Below are 19,845 nucleotides of genomic sequence, written 5' to 3' on the forward strand. Positions count from 1 at the left end.
CCTGAATGGCTTGAGCTCGATAGCAGGATGTAAGAGACTCCTTTGGGAGTAGAAAGCCAACTGGTATGAGAGAGAATGAAGGAGGAGACATGACCTGAATGACCAATCCTTTTCTGAGAACTTGAATGACTCACTGATTTGTGCTGAAGGTCTCCCATACTGACACAAAACCTCTGAATCGAGTCCTCACAGGACCTGACCCTATAAGGTAGTCACTGATGCCGTAGTCTGTACTCCACACCAGAGGAGGATACCCACTGGTAAGGTCGGAATCACCCTCGTGTTCAAATGGATCATGGCACCAAAGATGGAGGCCTGGAAACTCAAATGGAAAATGCAGGAAACCATCCTGTAGAAGATCTTTGGGACAGTCGAGAAGCTAGGGTAGAAAGGGAAGAGTGGAGAAAGACCACATCCATTTCAGATTCCATGTATGATAATTGGGAATACCAGCAAAAATAGACTGTCTCAGAAAAGGAGATTCTCTGAGATCTCTAAGGGTCGAAGCAGGAAGGCGAACTCCCTCCAGCAGGGAATTTTTCTCGAAAAGACCCCAACATTAAAAATTTGGCGTATTAGTTACAAAAAAGGTGCAGGAGACAGAATGTCTGTCCGAGGCTTATGATTAGCTGTCTGAGCAAAGGAAAGTGACAGGAATATAGTCTAAATTCTGACTATTCTGCTCCTGATTCTCTGCAAACTCAGCCTCAGAGCCAACAGGAGAAAAAAAATCATATGCAAAATATCAATTCTTTTTTTATCAAGTCTTAAGGTTCGTAAAGCAAAGTTTTTCTCGTGCCTTTTTTTCTTTTGGAAAGGTTGCCTATCTAACATGCAAAGTCATTTTAATTTTGAAATTAAATATAAATTAATGTGTCAGAAAATTTTCAAATTTCACATGCGAAATCTCTATAATGTCCAGATTAGTTATCTAACATTTCTTAAGAAAAACATTTATATTTTATCTGTTATTTTCAGTAATGAATCACTGTATGGATTTGGTAGATTTATCTGATTATGCAACCACCATAAAAAGTAGGAAATAAAATAAATTATGCTTCTTTCATTCTAGAGTGAACACAAGTTATAACACAAAAACATAAATGTTTAGACGAAATAGCTTAAATCTCATAACATTATACATTTATACATATTTATTATTTTTATTATATTGACCTTTAAGTTATGCTTGGCTAACAATACAGAAGTTACAATGACGTGGCACACGTGCACTAATGTTACCATATCCAATAACATAAAACTGACCTTTGGTCTGTACAAAGTAACTTGTCTTGGCTGTGTTTTATTAGACTAGTATTTTGTAAAATACAGTAACATTTCAATTATTATACATTATTTATGTATATAAAATATTGCTATTTTGAAATACGTTCTTAAACTTATTTTTCTTAAAACATAGAACAGTAAATAAAGAAGTAAAGCAAACAATTATCTCTTCTAGTTACAACCTTTGTACTCAGTTGCTGCTTGACGTAGGTTGCTACACCTTTAAAAATTTTGCACATGGAGGATACGAAACAAAATATTTTTTTTTAGGTTTTATATACTTTTTAATAACTAAAAAATCATAAATTACTACATCAATACCATAGAATTCTATTATAATTCATCAAGCTTAGTAACTAAGATGTATTTTAATCTAAAAAAATATGAATTTTGAGCAGACTAAAGACACACCCTACCTCATTGAAATATTGGTTCAAAAGAAAGAAATGGCATCCAAGCCTGTTAAAATAGCTGAGAAAACCACTAGGGGGAAATTCTGAGCTTCTGACTGGTTATTCATTTCATATATAGAAGTAAATGTATATAAGGGAGCATTTCCAAAAATGGAAAGAGGTGGGTGGGGTGCTACTGTGTTTGATTTTTTACATGAACAATCTCTTAGCAAATAGAAAAGATAAGACATTCTTATTTCATATTCTAGATTATCAATATCAGTAATACGAGTTTCTGATTTGTACGAAACTATAGACTTAGTATTGACTTCACAAACATCTAATTTGAACTAGTGCTGCATTCATCATACCATGAGACACACAAAAATCTATGTTTATCTGTGTTTTTTTAATATTTATTTTTAAATTAAGAAGTTGAGTAATGTATAGTACTAAAATTTGAATTATAATCTACAGTTTGATATCAAACTTACTGACATAAATTCATGAAATAGTAGTTAATAATATTTTGAATGCGAGTCAACAAATGAGATGACATGGCCTTTCACTCATGACCCATCTCAAAACGGTTAATAAATATTATTTAATGTTGCATAAGTAAGTGCAGATCAAGGATGGAAGGTTTTAACCCTATGCCATTTTTTCATAAATTAATAAAAAAACAGCCAGATGTCATACTACCATACAGTATCGTGAAAAACATCATGTGTTTCTATTTGATTGGCTATTATCTATAATAACAGCTTCTTTGGGGTTTTTCTGAAATCAACACAGCTAAAATCTCCATCAATTCAGTTACGATCTTAGCCAATAACTGATTATTTCTAAGCTGATACAAATATATTAACATCAATTGAATGTTGCCACAGCAAATTTTCATACCTTGCTTTTTTCCAAATACTCTAACAATGTGTCTAGACTTTATAGATTTTTTTTTCATATAAGTTAGTATTGTTTAGTGCACTCGTAGTTCTTATAAACTTGTTACACAATCAATTTTTCATCTAAGTTAGTACTGTTTAGTGCACTCGTAGTTCTTATAAACTTGTTACAAAATCAATTTTTCATCTAAGTTAGTATTGTTTAGTGCACTCATAGTTCTTATAAACTTGTTACAGAATCAATTTTTCATCTAAGTTAGTATTGTTTAGTGCACTCGTAGTTCTTATAAACTTGTTACAGAATCAATTTTTCATCATACTGAATTTAGAATTCTTGCGAGAAAGATGTTTATTGCATTGTTGGTGTCTAAGACAAATGAAAATACAAGTAGCATAAATGTATAAGTAACAACTTTAAAATAAAAAAATTATAACAGGCATCCTGTTTACCAATGCTATAATTTTATTTCTAAATATGATTATGTAAATTATAACTATTTTAATTTCAAATTAATTTCAAAAAGTGAAATGTTTGTTATCAACTGTTTTATTCTTATATCAATTACATTAATAGAAATAAAGATATAAGGTTTAAAATCACTGGATTATAACCTGACTGAACTAATCATTTACAGAATATATTAAGGTTATTTTAGTACTATTATAGTCAACATTAATTAATCCAAAATGCCATATTATTACTGTAGATGTCTCTTCTTTCATGCAAAAAATACTGAAAATTTGGTTACAGTGTTACACATCTAACTTTTAAAAAGTTAACTGGTATCACACCATCATTGTAAAATGAAACATTACTGCAGTTAGAGAGGAAAAGTTAAATGTTGTTACTTGTTAATACAATAATACTATATTATCTGAATAGTTTTATTTTATTCATTCCCTAATCATAACTATCAAAAGTATTATTTTACAAAATAAATTGATATTATTCAAAAAATAGAGTAAACAAAACAATACAATTTTTTGTAAACCTGACATGCACAGATGAACTTACCAGAGTTAAGCTCCTTAACAAGTGAGGACATAGCATTTGTCACTGAGTCTGCTGCTACAAGGAGATCATTTGGAAGACATCGAGAACTTCCTGACTGGCCAAATGCTAACCGCACATCTCCTCCAACACCAGTAAGACTGTCTGTGGTAGGAGCCCCACTACCTGGGGTAGTAGGTGCACTCCGTGAGGAAGACAATGGATATACCGTAGATAATGGAGGAGATTTAGAGGTGCCAGAATGTGGAGAACTGTTAGGAGTGGAGCGAGGAGAAGACTGGTGGTTCTGAAATATCCATAAAATTGATCAAAGTAATTACACAATCAACAATAAGTATCAAAATTATAAATAACTAGGGTAATAATATGGTTATTTTGGAACATCTGCAAAGACTACTGACATAGGCCAGCAATGCTAATATAATATTAAACATTTCCAAAAAATATTATTCTTACCTATGGATGTTACTTAAAAGTCTAGAGAAAATTAATTCTGTAGAAAATTTAACATCTCTAACTCTTGAGAGCTCTTCTACATCCATTAATATCAAATTTTTCACAATTTTGAGAATGCCACAATTACTACTACTATTTATAGTCAGCATAATCACTTAATTATTGAATGTTTCATTTTTATGTAAAACTGATCAGTAATAATTATATCAAATTGAATATAATAGGAAAATATAGTGAGCATTAGGTGACCAAATAGGGTAAATATGGATTTCAGTGTAAACAGTAACAAATGCATTAAATGACCCATTAGGGCAACAAAGAATTTCAAATGAATAACAAGGATGTGTTTAATTAGAAGTGAAAATCCAAGACTGAAATATTAGATAGTAAAATACATGGTTCACTCTATTATTATAAAACATATGTTATTAAATCAACAAGTTGGAAAGATGTTTATGAAGTTTAAAACACAGTTGTCAGAGAGTGGATGAGATATTGCATGCCACATCCAAGAAAGAGTTCAGAAGTGAAGAAATAATGGAATCATGAAAAGAAATTCAACTCTAGAAAGCAGATGCTCATATTAGAAGAACACATGCAGGCTGGAATCTAGGCATGCTCGCAAAATACAGTCATTATACCAAGAAGTATATGCCGAATTCTAAGAAGCAAGAAAAACATGAATTTTAGTGACATTTGCAGGACAAGAAAGGTGTGATAGTAACATGTGCAAAACAATTGAGCCAAAGCTGGAATCATGTGCTCCAGTTATCATTTTGGTTCTGCTTGGAACAGTACCAACATCCTGTCTGCTGACTATAAAGATTGAGGTCTAGAGATAGTGAGAGTGGTGCAGCTCAGTCCAGACTGTTGACGTTTAGTTGAAGAGTTCGATTTCACCGCCTAAATGGCCATCTGAAGTTGTCCATATTAGTTGCTATACAGAGCACCACCTTCCAAGCTTCATGTAAATTGCATTAATATTCTATTAATGTAGTATTTCTATTACGTCAGTAGAATTGGCAAGAATCGAGTTAATTCATAAACTGGTAAACGTGCTTGAGATTTTGGTATTTTAGAAGAATTGTTAAAGGAGTACCCAACTTGTTAGAAAAAAAACATGTATGTATGTATGATATATGTTTTCATGTTACTTCACTTTCTGAGTGTATTTTTACATAAAGTTTCTTAAGTTGATGACTTGTAAGCCTAACCCATGACAGCATGAATATCCTGGAAATGAATAAATTCATTTGCAACAAATGAAAGTCACATCCACAATGAAACTGCTCTTTACAGCAAGATGTTAAAGCACAGAAAATAATTAGTCTTTTTAATGTTAGCAGGATGTTGAAACATGGTAGGTAACTATAATGATTATAAAGAAAACTTCATATCTAAAATTATTATATTTTAAAATGTATATGTCATAGGGGAAATACACTTTACCAGAGTAACAGTGGAAATCAGAAGTTTTGTTCAAGAAAGTCTTGACATAGTACAGTTTCAAAACTGTCACAGAAGATTTTCAGTATGCTTTTCATCATTCTCACTCAGGATATAAAGCTTATCCCTAAATGAAGCTACAACAAGCATAATTTTTTCTGGACAGCAGTCACTGATCCTCACTATGTAATTCACACTGACAAATACTTTATACAAATCACCAATCTCATGTTGGTGAAAGGGAGAAAAGTGAAATACAGGCAGTAATAGTTTGCAAGAAAAACAATTTAAGCATGCAGCATAATATGGTTTTGAAATATCCTGGGCCATGTCCAAACCTTTCTGAATAAATCTTATTATTCTCAATGTGTCATTGATAAAATCTATTACTCTAAAAAAAACAAACAATTCCTAGGATGTAATATACTAGCAGATGTTAAAACTTAGTAGGACACTTGATCTTTGACATTGGCAGATGATAAAACATAACAAGCAATTAGTCTTTTTACATTATCAGATGGTAAAATACAATAGATAACTAGTCCTTTAGATGGTAAAAGTAAATAAATATTTTTATGTTAGCAAATACTCTAATACAGTATGTAGCTAGTTCTCTAGATGCTAGTATAGAGACACCAGAAGCAAATTTACATTAGTGGGTAGAGAACCATAAAGAAATAAAAACTTCCACCGACATGGAAAAAAGGGTCAAAAATGAACATTTAAACTTGTAACTAGTTTTAGGGGTACACACCACAGCTACCAAAATATAAAATTTGATAGCTCAACTCCAATTCTGTCAGTCCACTATTACATTTTTAAAATAAATGTTTCATTGTACAACAGGAGTGGTGGAAAGAGAGTGAGCTTGCTGAGGCTAAAGCTACCCCAACATGTGCTTTAGCCTCAACCATAGCTTCTGCATCCAATAAAAAGATCATATGCTTTTTTTCTTTATCTGGACTGTGTTGGAAACTTTCATCTACATGTCTGTACACTTGAATAGTGGCAGCAATAATGGCAATACTTAACAGTTAAGTAATAATGGTGGGGCATAACATCGTTCAATAACAAAGATATTCAAGATGCTTTGGAAAAAACTTTACTAGCCAAATTATTGATAGGGAAAATTAGTTCCTGCACTATTGTAATAGAAAGTAAACAGATTTAGCTAATAACTTCTACTTTATTTTACTCATTTAAATAATTCATTGTGCTAATTGTGGCTAACAAATTGTTAAGTTGTGCTAATGTCTATGGGTCACATTAATTAATATGTTCATTATAAAACCATCTTATTGATTGACCTGTGCAATGTTTAGTAACTCACCTTTATAAGAATGTCATTAACAAAGACACTGATCTGTTATATAGAATAAGAATCATATTTGTAAACACAAAAGACACTTCCAGTTTGACCTGTGGTATCCAGGAATTGTTGAACTAATTAGTCAGTTTAGAGCACACTATCAAGGTATCATTACCAGTCATCAACTGGTATAGTATTTGGCATAAAGATGGTAAAAAAAAAGTTTCAAATTCAGTTGTAACTCATACTAATTTCTAAATTAGACCAAGATTAGTGACATCCTAACAAATATAAGGTTACTGGTTGAATCATGAACAGTAAATAACGAACTTCATAAGTATTGCAGTATACTATTTGTAACCAACAGTATCAAGTGGCCAACTAAAGGTAGAAGACAGAACTGACTAACTATTAATGGTCAGTATCAGCAGAGTGATCAGTGTTAACATTTGACTAACCTTTAGTAGCTTCATTAGACCCTCTAACTGCACCATAAGTTCCCGTCGACTTTCTTGGAGGTTAGATAAATGAGTCTCCAGTTCAGCCTTACGCTGCCGCAAAGCTCTGAGTTCAGCTAATAAGGTGGGGTTTTGTTCCGACTTCAGAGCTGCATCTTCCTGTTCTTGCTGCTTACGTAACCTCATGATCTCACGCATTATTTCCCTATTTACAAAATAACATTTACTTTTATTAAGAAATTAGATACTTAAACCAGCATTTTTAGTTAATATCACACTACAACAAAAGGAACTCTACTTGCCATATCCTTGTAATTCAGTGGGTTTTACTTGTTTAATTATAGGCTCACAAACCTATACTATATTTTTTGAATGTTAACACTACCTGTTTTTGGCTTCTAACTGAGATATCAATTCTCGTTGTTTCAAAATGTCCAGGTTAAGGCTCAAGTCTGATGGGCTTCTTGTCTGTTGAAGAGATAATCAAAATACTTCTCTAAGTTTTCAACAACATGCAAAGTCTATCAAATATGTAAAACAAGACAAAAAATTATATTTACAGGGATACTATTGTTGGAATTATAAGTATATCACAAGAATAAGTTGTAAATATTTATCACCAATCCTGCGATCTTAATACATACAAAGATTGGAATTACACAAATCTTATAACTTAAGCACTTCATGCCTCGAACTTACAGTAGGCTGAGTACCAGCAAGTTGAGCAGCATATCTGGCTATAAGACGATGCTCATCATCAACTCGGGAAGACTCTAGACTTAGTGTGTGTCGCAAAGGGCTGTCAAAATGTTAAGACAAAAATGGTAGAAAGTTAAAACAACATGCAGATGGGCTTACAAAAGATATGCCCAAACAAAGTACAAGATAAGAAAAATACTAAATCTAATTAATTGTGTGGTTTCAGTGGGTGTGAAAATGTAAATTAAAAAAGAAAAGTACAGAGTAACAACAATGTACAGAATTTAGACTTATTGTGGTTTCTAGAGGGCTTTCTGTAAGTACAGGCAAATAAAAAGTTTTTCTTTGTTGTTAAGCGCAAAAATATACAATGTGCTATCTATATTGTGTCCACCACAGCTATCAAAACCCAATTTTTGCATTATAAGCCTTCAGACTTATTGCTGAGCCACTGGAATGCTTGGCAAAAAAAGTGCAAGGTGTTACAGAACAAGTTACACAAGCTAGAATATTTTCTACAAATTACAATGTCAGAAAAAAAACAAAAGTATAAATTACATCTTAATCTCACCATTTTACCCACAGATCAATCTAACGTGTATATGATATAGCTATAACTAAATAAGATTTTCAAAAAATATGTATAAAACTAACAATTTATATATACCACTGACTATCAAACCAATCAGGTTACTTACAAATACAAAAATTACTAACCTTTTAGTGACTGAACGACTGTCCAAAGAGGAAAGATCATAAGAATTATTTAAGTCAAATAGTCCATTCCGGCTTGGTATAGGAGAAGGTGGCCTAGAGAACAATAGTACCACATAACACTTAACATTATATATTAAACTTCTCTTCAAGGTACAAAACTTAACCTTTTCAATAGTGCTACATTATATTTGTCCTAACATATGTTTGTGCAGGATTGGTGGCACACATTTATATCCATTAAAATATTTTGGACGTGGTACTCCAATCCTTTTGGTGTATTCTAGGTCAGTTACATCTTGTATAGTTTCTATTTTAAGAATACAAAATTCATACTGAAAGTGTTAAGCACTACAAAACACATCAAATGTCTGTTGAAAATCTAATACTTAACTACAATAATGAACACATAAATCTTCTGTTAAAGGTTTAATTTTTGATTTCTTGTTTGTTTGTTCTTTTAGAGGAAAGCCACATTGAGTTATCTACTGCGTCTACTGTAGGGAATTGAACCCCGATTTTAGAGTTGTAAGTTCATAAAATTAACACTGTCTGACTAGGGAATTTCTACAGAACATAGCAAACTTCAGTAAATGCTATGGACATGGGTGAGGGGTGAGTCAAAATGTGCATGTCACTACCTTTCTAGAGTTATATTCAACATTTAATTAAGCTACCTCATTAGTAACTTGTGTCAATCAACTTTGCATTAAAACATAGATAATATAAAAATTTGAGTTATAAACTAAGTTTTAATTTCTTAATTTCAAAAGGAAATATTTAACACCTGCCACATGAGCCAGGCCAGAATCTTTTAGCCTAGGATGGTCAACAGATGTGTGTGTGGGAGGGGGGGGGTCATTCCAGAAACCTGTGAGTTAGGATTATTTTAATAGTTCTCAATGAATGGAGCTTGGCACAGATTTTAAAATGAAAAAAATAATTGAAAACTACATATTAATGAAAATATAACATGATGACATCTATGTGGGTTATACTATGGTGGTACCATACTGGGCATTATACCATCCTTCTTATATTCACTCTTCATTGCAGAAATAGCATTTTCAATTTGAGAAACACCAGAAAAATCATCTTCTAATTCATCTTGCATCTGCTTTAACTTCAACACTGTATTTGTGGGCTTCACTGTGCTATTAGTTTCACAAAATATTGAAACTAAGGATTTCTTATATATGATTCCAATCCCTATTTTTTTGAAGATAATGATACTATTGTGCCCATTGTTTTACATTTTGCTGTCAATGCAGTAATTAACTGAGAAATCTCCAATTCAATTGGTTTTTAAAATCAATTGGGATATCTTTGAAAAAGTTCTTCAATCATCCAATCTGGACCCACGATTTGGCTTAATCCCTACACTCAAACCATCATATTCACAAGCACATCTAGAACACTTTCAAGCATGTTTCATTGCTACATTTTTTTACTATACATTTACAATTTAACTTCTCCATATTGGCTCTCATGGTCTTGGGTTGGGTCACGGGTCTGGTGTAAGACCTAGACTTTGAAAATAGTGCCAAACATCATTGTTTTGTCTAATCAAAACAGCTCAAACCTTTATGGAATGACTCACTGTTTTGCATCCACATCAAAATTTTGGGCTACCTGATGTGACAGGTGTTAAATAAATTCTCATTCTTTACTTCCCTATATTGTGTGTATGTGAAATACGAATTCTCCTTTTTTAGATTTTCTTTCCTCATATAGGTTTGGAAGTTTCCACTAATGAGATACACAAACTATAGATACCGAAAGGCCAAAAAATAAGAATCTTTTACCTTTTTACTCTAAGCTATCAATAAGTTTCTCACACTCACCACAGCAGCTCCTCCCAACTCATACTTTGAAATTACTCATTTGCTCAAACCTACTTGTCAATAGTACGTTTACAACCAACAGAAAGGACATTTTGTGAACATCATGATTCCGATGATATCCTGTTTTTGTTTTTCGAATGAAATCTACTATTTTGCAAGTAGATATTGATGTGTGTAGACTGAAGTCAATGTTATGGAGAGTAATGGAAATTTTTAAACTTATTTATGGCTTAGTTAGTTTGTTTATAGTTAAGCACAAAGCTACACAATCGGCTATCTGTGCTGTGCCCATCACAGGTATTGAAACCTAATTTCTAGCATTAGTAGTCCCCAGATATACCACTGTGCCACTGGGAGGCTTATAGGTTACTTAGAATGGCTGATAAATTATTGTAGTTTTGGAGGCACTCTGTTTTAGTGCCTAATATTTTTTCCCCCTAAAATGCAATACTGAAAGCTACAATAGTTATTTTTGGACAATGAACATAGTTAGGAAAAACGAAGGCTTAAGAAAGCTGGAACTTGAGGGCAAACCATTTTAGGGTTAAGGTAAGTGCTAAGTTTCTTGTTTTTATATATATACCCTACAGGCTCAGTTAATTCAACAGAGTTTGTGACCTCAAATTTACCTTTAGAGTTTCCATACTATAACTTTTAATATGTTTAATAATGCAAGCTTCCAGTAAACATTACAAGTCTTTTGTAGACAAAAATTCAGAACTTTTAATGAAGTATTTTAATTAGGTCATCAAGAAATTAATGTCGCATTTTGGAACACTTTCATTACCCCCCCCCCCAAAAATGTACATCACATATAATAATTAAATGAACCACCTAAACGTCATGTTAGTGTAGCCTATATAATGTGTAAAGGTTAGTATACTCTCATCCCTTATAGTGATGGCACGTGATGAAACACACATTTGGCATGTAATGCTGTTTGAAACAAGTGGGGAAACAATGCCTCTTTAGCCACAAGGAATATCAAAGAAGTTTATGGAAATGTTTTGAACATTCATAAGTGTCAACGATGGTCCAGCAAATTTAGTTCAGGTCACTTTAGCCTTAAAAACTGTGATGGCAGGGGCCAACTTGTTGGAATTAATACTGATGCTCTGAAGATGTTTGTTGAGACTAACCCAAAGCAACAGACTTGTGAAATGGCCCTGAAATTGTATGTCTCTCATGAAACAATACATAAACATCTAAGGAATATAGGAAAACTCCATAAAAAAGGTGTTTTGGTGCCTCATGAACTCTCTGATAATCATCATTTCCAACGTGTAAACTTTGCTTCATCTCTTCTGGTGCATGATGTGTGTGAACCATTTTTGGACAAAATTGTCACTGGTGGTGAAATGTTGATTCTCGATGTGAATATTAAATGCCAAAAACAATGGCTCAGTCCTAGAAAAAACACACTTCTGACCCCAAAACCTGGACTCCATCCACAGAAAGTGATGCTCAATCCACAGTGAACTGTCAATGTAGAGATTTATAGTAAGCAACTGGAACGTTTAAATCAAGCCCTTCATCAGAAACGCCTTTCACTCGTCAATTAGAAAGGTGTTCTTCTTCTCCATGACAATGCATGTCCACATGTGGCACATTTGATGCAACACAAGATTATGGAGTTTGGTTGGGAAATTCTCCCCCACCCACCATATTCTCCAGATATGGCACCATCAGATTACCGTCTTTTTCATTTGCCGCAACACCATCTTAATGGTAAAACATATGCAAATGTGTTACAGAGGACATTGATATGTTTTTTTGCTTCAAAGCCAAGTGATTTCTTTAATCAGGGCATTAATAACCTGATTGTAAGATGGAAAAGCATCATCGATAAGAATGGAGACTATTGCATTTAATAAATGTTTTGTTTTGATATATAAATTTTTCAGGTTTTTTTCATCTAAAAAAGCAACATTAATTTCTTGACAAGCTAATACTACATTTCTCCATGAATATATGAAGTGCAAAGTGTTAAGATTAAAAACACTTTTCATCTGAAAATTGTCAAATTTCATATGCATAATCTTAAACCTCCTAAACAAATATAAAACTACTTTTTAGTAAAATTTTAGTTTATTTGTAATTTTCTCTACCTTAACCCTGAATGTATTTGGTCAATTTGACCAAACTTCTTAGCCCCCATAAAAAAAAGGAAATAAATCTAAGCCTTATGAAACTCCCACCTAAAATTCACGAAATTATTAAAATGAGCCATCTTTCAAGTGCATCAAAAGGAAGCCCATAAGGCCTGACACCCTATGGAAGGGCTCATAGGAGAACACCTGTGGGAGACCACATCACACCTTAACCAGGGTATACTCTTTGCCTGAGTGAAGAATAGGGAGAGACAAGAAGCCTGAATGTGTCACAAAGACAGGCAGAATAGATACATGACCATCCAAGAGCTTGCACACAAGCTTTCTTTGAATGCCAATATGTGTGATAAAGTTGGGGCACATTCAGACTGTACCAACTGTAGGAGAAAAGCACATGTGAAAAGTATCCATACACAGCTTTTCAACCATCAGACACTAAGGGCCCATGCCAGTCATGGGAGGAGGGCACTGCAGTGGACACAAAGATAAGGATACTTATGAAACCACCACTCAACCATCAGACACTATGGGTCCAACATCAGCTGTGGGAGTAGGGTTAATGAGTGATACATCACAGTTGGATGTTAAAAAGTAGGAGCAAAAAGAGAGAAACGTGTCCAAAATCCACTTGGAAATTGTGATGTATCCAGACAGGTTGGAGGTGGTCTGTACTACGCTCCAAAAACACCTCTGCCACACTTCTCAGTGTAAGTGTAGATGGACATTGTGTTTTAGCACCCAATTGGTGAGGATTCTTCACAGTCCCACACCCCAACAGCTGAGAGCTGGTAAGTGTCAAGGGTCTTCCATGCTCTGCTCAAAAGGGGAGAATTCATATAGGGGAAATCCAAAGAATGTGTCCAGATCCCCATCAGTCCAGAAAGGTCTTTTTATTGGACTGAAGCAAGTGCTAGCCAGAGAAGCAGACAGAAACACAACTCTCATGCTGGCTCAGACAGGAAAAAGTTATATATAAATACCACAAGTAGAATTCTAGTGGCCTTGTGGAACACCCCATCTCACAGCAGACACTGACTGGGTTAGGGTGGATGGTCTGAGCACTTTCCATTATCCTGGCCCAATGGAGAATTTTGGGTGATGATGCACTGTGAGGCAACACTAGCTGCTTAGTGAGATCCAAAAGTAGAAGAACAGTAGGAAGGAATAAGTAAACAAATATTCACACCCATTACAGGTGCAGTGTTAATTGAAGAATGGCCCTTAATGAAAGTCTGTATGCTACTGGAGACGAGACAGCTAGATTATGGAAACAGTTAAATGTGAGACGACTGATTGTAAGGTAACTCACATGCCAGCCCAGAGAAAAGGGGGTGGATTAAGAGAGCATACAAACATCTGCCATCAGAGGAGCATAGACAAGTCATATGAGCTGGCAGATTCAATCTATGATGGGGTAAGGAGAAAGGCCCCAGGTAGAGGAGGTGTCTCAGTTACAAAAAGATAGCGAAAGAAACCATAATAAAGAAGTGTGTGATAAACACTGAGCAGCCCTGACAGGACAAGTGCTTCTTTCTGGAAGAGAAATAACACCAAAAAGAAAAATTGAAAGAAGGGATATAGGAGAAAAGAGTGACCACTTCCCCTTTCCATGGAAAATGAGAAAACGAAAGACTAACCATGAGAAAAGAGAAAGGAAGAGCAGCAAAAGAAAGTTAGAGAAAACAAGGGCATAGATTATGCATACAACAGCTATCAAGAGGAAGTAGGAATAGGACTTATGAGTCCAGAGAGAGCAAAAAATCTGCTAAAGGTTCAATAGGGACTTGGGAAGAGCTTGGAGAACCACAATCAGGCACGAAGTAGGAGGGGGGCAGTGGTTAAGGAAAGAATGAAAGAGGGTAGAAAGAGGTAGCAAAAAAGGGAAACTGACACTATGAAAGGCAGAAGGTGGAGTGTGGAGTAAACCCCACCCTAAAACCCAAGATAGAAGAGACTTGCAGATCATGGGAGAACCATCCCATGAAATAGGAGGAACATGTTACAACATAATGAAGTCAAAGGGAATGGTGACAAACAAGACCAAGATGATAATTATGTCCCATAGGTCAGCACATGAAAGAGGAAGAAGGGTGACAGGAGTGGGGTTAAAGAACAGCGAGGTAGACTGGGCAATCCTAATCATAATGAGAAAGAGATGTCATATCCTGAGGAACAAGCAATGTGTGAGAGTGGATCAGAAGGGAGAAGACAGGGCTACTAAACAGTACCTACCATGTGTACATGCTAAGGAGTGATTAACTATGATGAAACATTATCTTCTAGTAAGGAACCATGACTAAACAATGTATTATGTGTGTTATATGGGAAGAAGTAACAACTAGAAATAAATATTAACATTTAAGTATACATGTTTAGAATAGGAAATGTTTTTTTAAACATCAACTGTTGGGTATATATATGGAAAGGATCAATAAACCATATCCAAACACAATATTCTGAGTGGGACATGATAAAAAGAAATTAATCGTCTACATTATCTTTTATGGGTACAAGTAAAGGAGTAATGAACTATGGCAAAACATTAACTCCAATAACTTACATGTTAAGGAGTAATGAATAATGTTAAAACAATATATTCTATGTTGATATGGAGTAAGAACCAAAACTAAATCTTAATAAAATAAGGATGTGTTCATGGCAAGGAATAACTTACCAAGACTAAGCATTATCTTCTATGAATAACAGAAACATAGAATAATAACACCCAAAGAGCAATGTCCTATAACTATCATAAATTTTCTGGCTTTCTAATTATGCAATAAGAGCCTTCAAAAAATTCAGCGAAGCTAGTCATTATGATTCCTGTGAGAACAACTTTGAAACTGAACCAGGAAATAAACAATTCTCTCTACAGAAAACAATGTAATATAATATGTCATTTGATAAATTACAAAACATTAGAGAAAACTACTAGCAATTTGTGAAAGAGGGGATGTGACAGGTGGGTGTGGCAAGTGGTTCTGATTTTCTAGTTTATGATTCTGTAAACAAATAAATTTGAAGACTATAAAAATTATACTTTGCCTGAATGATATTTATATTATAATGTGTAATTTATGTTAAAATCTTTAATTCTCAGAGGAGTGAAAAATAAATTAGAGAAGAGGGAAAATCTAGAGAGCAAATGTCACATTTCTCATACTAGGGGAGATTGAGGTTTTTTTTTCAAATATTTCCTTATAAAATTACGTTGCATTTTAATTGTAACTCTAAAAAGTTATGACATGTTCAATTTGACCTATCCATAGCAAGATGGTTAAAACTTTAAATCTTACATTATTTTCTCTATCCTAACACTATATGGACTCAGTCCATTTGATCAACCTTGTAACCACCAGCCACCATAAAAAAACAAAGATGAAATAAATCTAAATAACTCTTTCTTCTTTATAGAAATGACTGCAGATAAGAGAAAATTACATTTATTTATCCTAAACTGCCTCAGGCTCATAGCAATTTGTATCTATTTTTATTTAATTTTTATTGTTCTATTGCTTTTGAACTATGTCTAACAACTAAACTCAAGTAACAAGCTGTAAAAAATACAGCAAACATGTAGCTCAAGTTACAGTATTGACTTATATAATATATGTATAACTGGTATGCAGACATCAGTGAGAATTTTTTTTAATTATGTTTTCTTATCTAACCTAATAAGTTTCTAATTTTTATATTATACTTACTTTTAATGACGGTAAATCAAAACATACGTAAAAAACAAAAAATTTAATACTCACATCTGGTCTAATATTTTTGCTCTCAGCCTCTGACAAACTTAACCCTACTTTTTTGTAACGATGGTAGTAGTACATAAAATAACTTTTATTTCATATAACTAAGAATGCAAAACAATAACATTCACATACCATGCAATGTCCTATAACTATTATACTTTAGCTGGTTTCTAACTAAGTAATATGTACCTTAAAATAATTCACTTACATGGCCAATGTGAATTTGGCAATACCTACAAACAATCTGTAAGCCAAATCAAACAATACCATCAAAACAAGTTAGACATATACAGTAATAAGCAGATCAAAATATTTTCTTTCTGTTGGTTATAAATAATATGATGGCAAACTTCAGTAAGAATCATTGACAAGTTGTGAAAAACAGGATGTGACAGGAGGGTGTTGGAAATGTGTTTGACCTTGTTTATACCTACATAACCCCAAAAGACTGTAGGCTATAAAATTAGACTATAATCTATACTATAAATGTGCAATTTATTTTAAACTCGGGACATCATATCAAGGTGATAAGAAAATTGATAATGGGCAATTTGGATAAATTAACTGTCATGTGATACAGACAACTGGAAATTTATTTAAATACTTCCTTTCAAAAATAAGAAATCAAAACTTTTAAAAGTTGGTTTATTAATTACGTTTTGATGCAGTATGGAAGGTTGATGATATGTTTGACACAAACTACAATGTACTGTATGCTTACACAATGTCAGGATGATTGATATGTTTGATGCAAACTATAGTTTACTCTATAGTTACACAATGTCAGGAACACTGATGGTATGTATGAATGAAATTACAGTTCACTTTATTACTTACAAAATGACAAAAAAGGTTGATCGTATGTTTGACACATACAGTTTACTCTATACTTACACAATGTGAGAAAGGTTAAGTGTAGGCTCTGGTTCATCTGGAAACCTTGGGATTCCTTGTCCATGTTTTTCTGGCACGCATCTGAAGGATTTTCTTAGTGAATGGCTTAGTTGTTTTGTAGGAGATTTCTATTAAAAAATTTTATCACTGTATGGTTTCTTATTCTAGCTCTATTTTGAAAACTTCTGTGAATATTATGGCAAAAAAAAATCTTTTTAGAAAGATTTAAATTACAAACAAATTCATTCTAAAGCTTTAACCTTGCACTAACACAAGTACCTAGGAATCTATTTCTGGAGTCTTAACTTTACACTGATAGGTAGCATTCAGGAGTTTTAACTTTGTAGAGATATAATAATAATAACAACCTAAGTTGTTAGAACATCCTCACATTTTGAATTATTTCTGTTTGTCCTTTTGAAGTCAATATAAAACATACAGCATCTAAGTACTGTTATTGTATGTGGTATTAAAGTCAATGTGACACAATATGCTGCAAGTGCATCTATAAACACAAACTCCAACATGTGAGTATTGTTGCATTTACTTTATCTTTAGTAATGAAGTCCATAAAAAAAGATGATTCCCAGACCTCTGATTAGTTTGATGTAGCTACCCAAGGTTTATATTTTTAACTGATCTAATTAATAAAAACAGAAGAAAAGCGAGATTTGAATGTTCTCCAATAACCAGGATGTTAAAGTACATTAAATTCCAAACTGAATGTATAACTTTCTAGATCATTCATCTACATTAACCAATCATTTTTTTTTTATAGAAAGGAAAACCTGTTTTCATAATACTTATACACTGTTAACATGTCTTATGGTTTGCAAAATACCATTCCATAAAAAACTTAAAAATTAAATTGAAAAATGTATATTACAATTTCTCTCATCTCTGCCTGTTTCAATCCAACTTGTACGTAACAAAACAATGTTGCAGCTCTACTTTGTTTTTCATTTTCTTTATTCCATTTTATTCATTCACATGTAAAAAGGATCTTATATTATGTTTCAATTAAATACTACATTCATTAATATTTATTTTCACAAATGGAACTCTAGCGTGTAATAAGGCTGGTAAAATAATGGACAAATATTTTATTTATATCACTTTTATGCTTTCCAGTCAGATAAGTCTTTTTAGGAATAAACTAAAGGCTATGTAGGGAAAAACTGAGAAATATTTAGGGATAATTTTAAAAATTTACTTTGGAAAATTAGAGCAAAAATTCAATTCACACATGATAACTGACACTCATATAATAACAAAGTTTTAAACTCAAACATAAAAAAAAAATAAAACATATCACCTACAATTTAAGCTAAGTTTAGTATTTATGTCAACATTTAGAAATAAAAATATGTTTAAAACCAAAGACACGCAACCCATTCCATATGCGCTCATGGGTCGTATTTAAATATACTTGTAGTAGCTGTAAAGCTACCTATATTGGTAAAACACACATCACCTACAAATATGTGTACATGAGCACACAGTAATTTCAGCAAAAGGTGGATACAAGCTAACTAATTCACCTGAGTCTTGAATTTGATTGCACAGCAAGAAATAACAACCACCCCATACTTCTAGAAAACTTTACAATTCTCTACTCCGGAACCACTGATTACGAACTATTTATTAAAGAAAGCCTCTCCATTTTCAATGGTCACCCAACACTAAATAATAACATCAACTCCTCACTCATTAATGTAATCAATTCTGGATTCTCAATGTTTTTATTTGATATTTATTATTATTTTAAAGATACAGTGTTTATATTTAAGCCTTTCTTTATAATAGCTTCTCTTAACATTGTTATTTATCAAACATGTTTATGCCATGTTTTATCGTACATTCCATTATATTGTTACCGTTTAATTCTTTCCAAACTTTTGATTGAATATGAAAACTTGCTCAATGCTAATGTTGTTTTTTGTAGTTCAATGAATTAACTAATTTTTTTTCTTTGAGATATTAACTTTGATGATGGAGTTTAAGGAAATTCTGAAACATCTGTATTAAAGATGTTTTTTGGTATTACCATGTTTTTAATATTTAATATAAAGATAGGTTGAAATAATTTATTTTTAGTAATATAAAAGATTATTTGTATTTTCACAATCTGAATGGTACCTCATGAAACACAAGCTAAACAGCTAGCTCAAAGGACCCTTTGGTTCAAGTGTAGCTATCCCTAAGTTTGAACTTCTGTTCAAAATGTGAGCAGCCAGTCAGCATCACTCACTGTTTTGAAAAGAAATAACAGGATTGACTATCACTGTTACAATGCTCCCATAGTTGAAAATGCAAAGTTGGTTCTGCAGCTTTGCAGCATGATCCTTCAATCCAACATGGTAACCAATAGGCCAACAAACTGTTAAAATTTACTTACTACATCAAGACCTAAAATTCTTCCTTAGATGATAAAAGCAGGTTAGTTTATACCATCTGTCTGGAATGTAGATGCTGATGACAATATCTTAATCTTACAGACGATGGCTTTCTAAAATTTTATCATAAAAAACATCAACTATATTTAAATAATTTCCTGCTCAATTTC

The 19,845-nt window shown here is 33.0% G+C and overlaps 1 protein-coding gene across 6 annotated transcripts in view; it reads right to left on the reverse strand.

Moving 5' to 3' along the window:
• The window catches only part of LOC106462142 (dystrobrevin beta-like), a 46,385-nt gene that overhangs the window by 11,704 nt on the left and 14,836 nt on the right, over positions 1 to 19,845 (reverse strand). For all 6 annotated transcript variants that reach the window (XR_002611168.1, XM_022389306.1, XM_022389305.1 and 3 more), the window contains 6 exons: positions 17,280 to 17,407; positions 8,679 to 8,771; positions 7,962 to 8,061; positions 7,648 to 7,730; positions 7,263 to 7,467; positions 3,597 to 3,879 (listed from right to left, as the gene is read on the reverse strand). Coding sequence is in view for 5 of the 6 variants with exons in the window: in XM_022389306.1 (XP_022245014.1) it covers positions 3,597 to 3,879; positions 7,263 to 7,467; positions 7,648 to 7,730; positions 7,962 to 8,061; positions 8,679 to 8,771; positions 17,280 to 17,407 (892 nt within the window). In the remaining variant the exon portion in view is untranslated. The remainder of the gene's footprint in view (positions 1 to 3,596; positions 3,880 to 7,262; positions 7,468 to 7,647; positions 7,731 to 7,961; positions 8,062 to 8,678; positions 8,772 to 17,279; positions 17,408 to 19,845) is intronic.

The sequence above is a fragment of the Limulus polyphemus genome, unplaced genomic scaffold, assembly GCF_000517525.1.
Source record: "Limulus polyphemus unplaced genomic scaffold, Limulus_polyphemus-2.1.2 Scaffold1102, whole genome shotgun sequence".
Taxonomy (NCBI): Eukaryota; Metazoa; Arthropoda; class Merostomata; order Xiphosura; family Limulidae; genus Limulus; species Limulus polyphemus.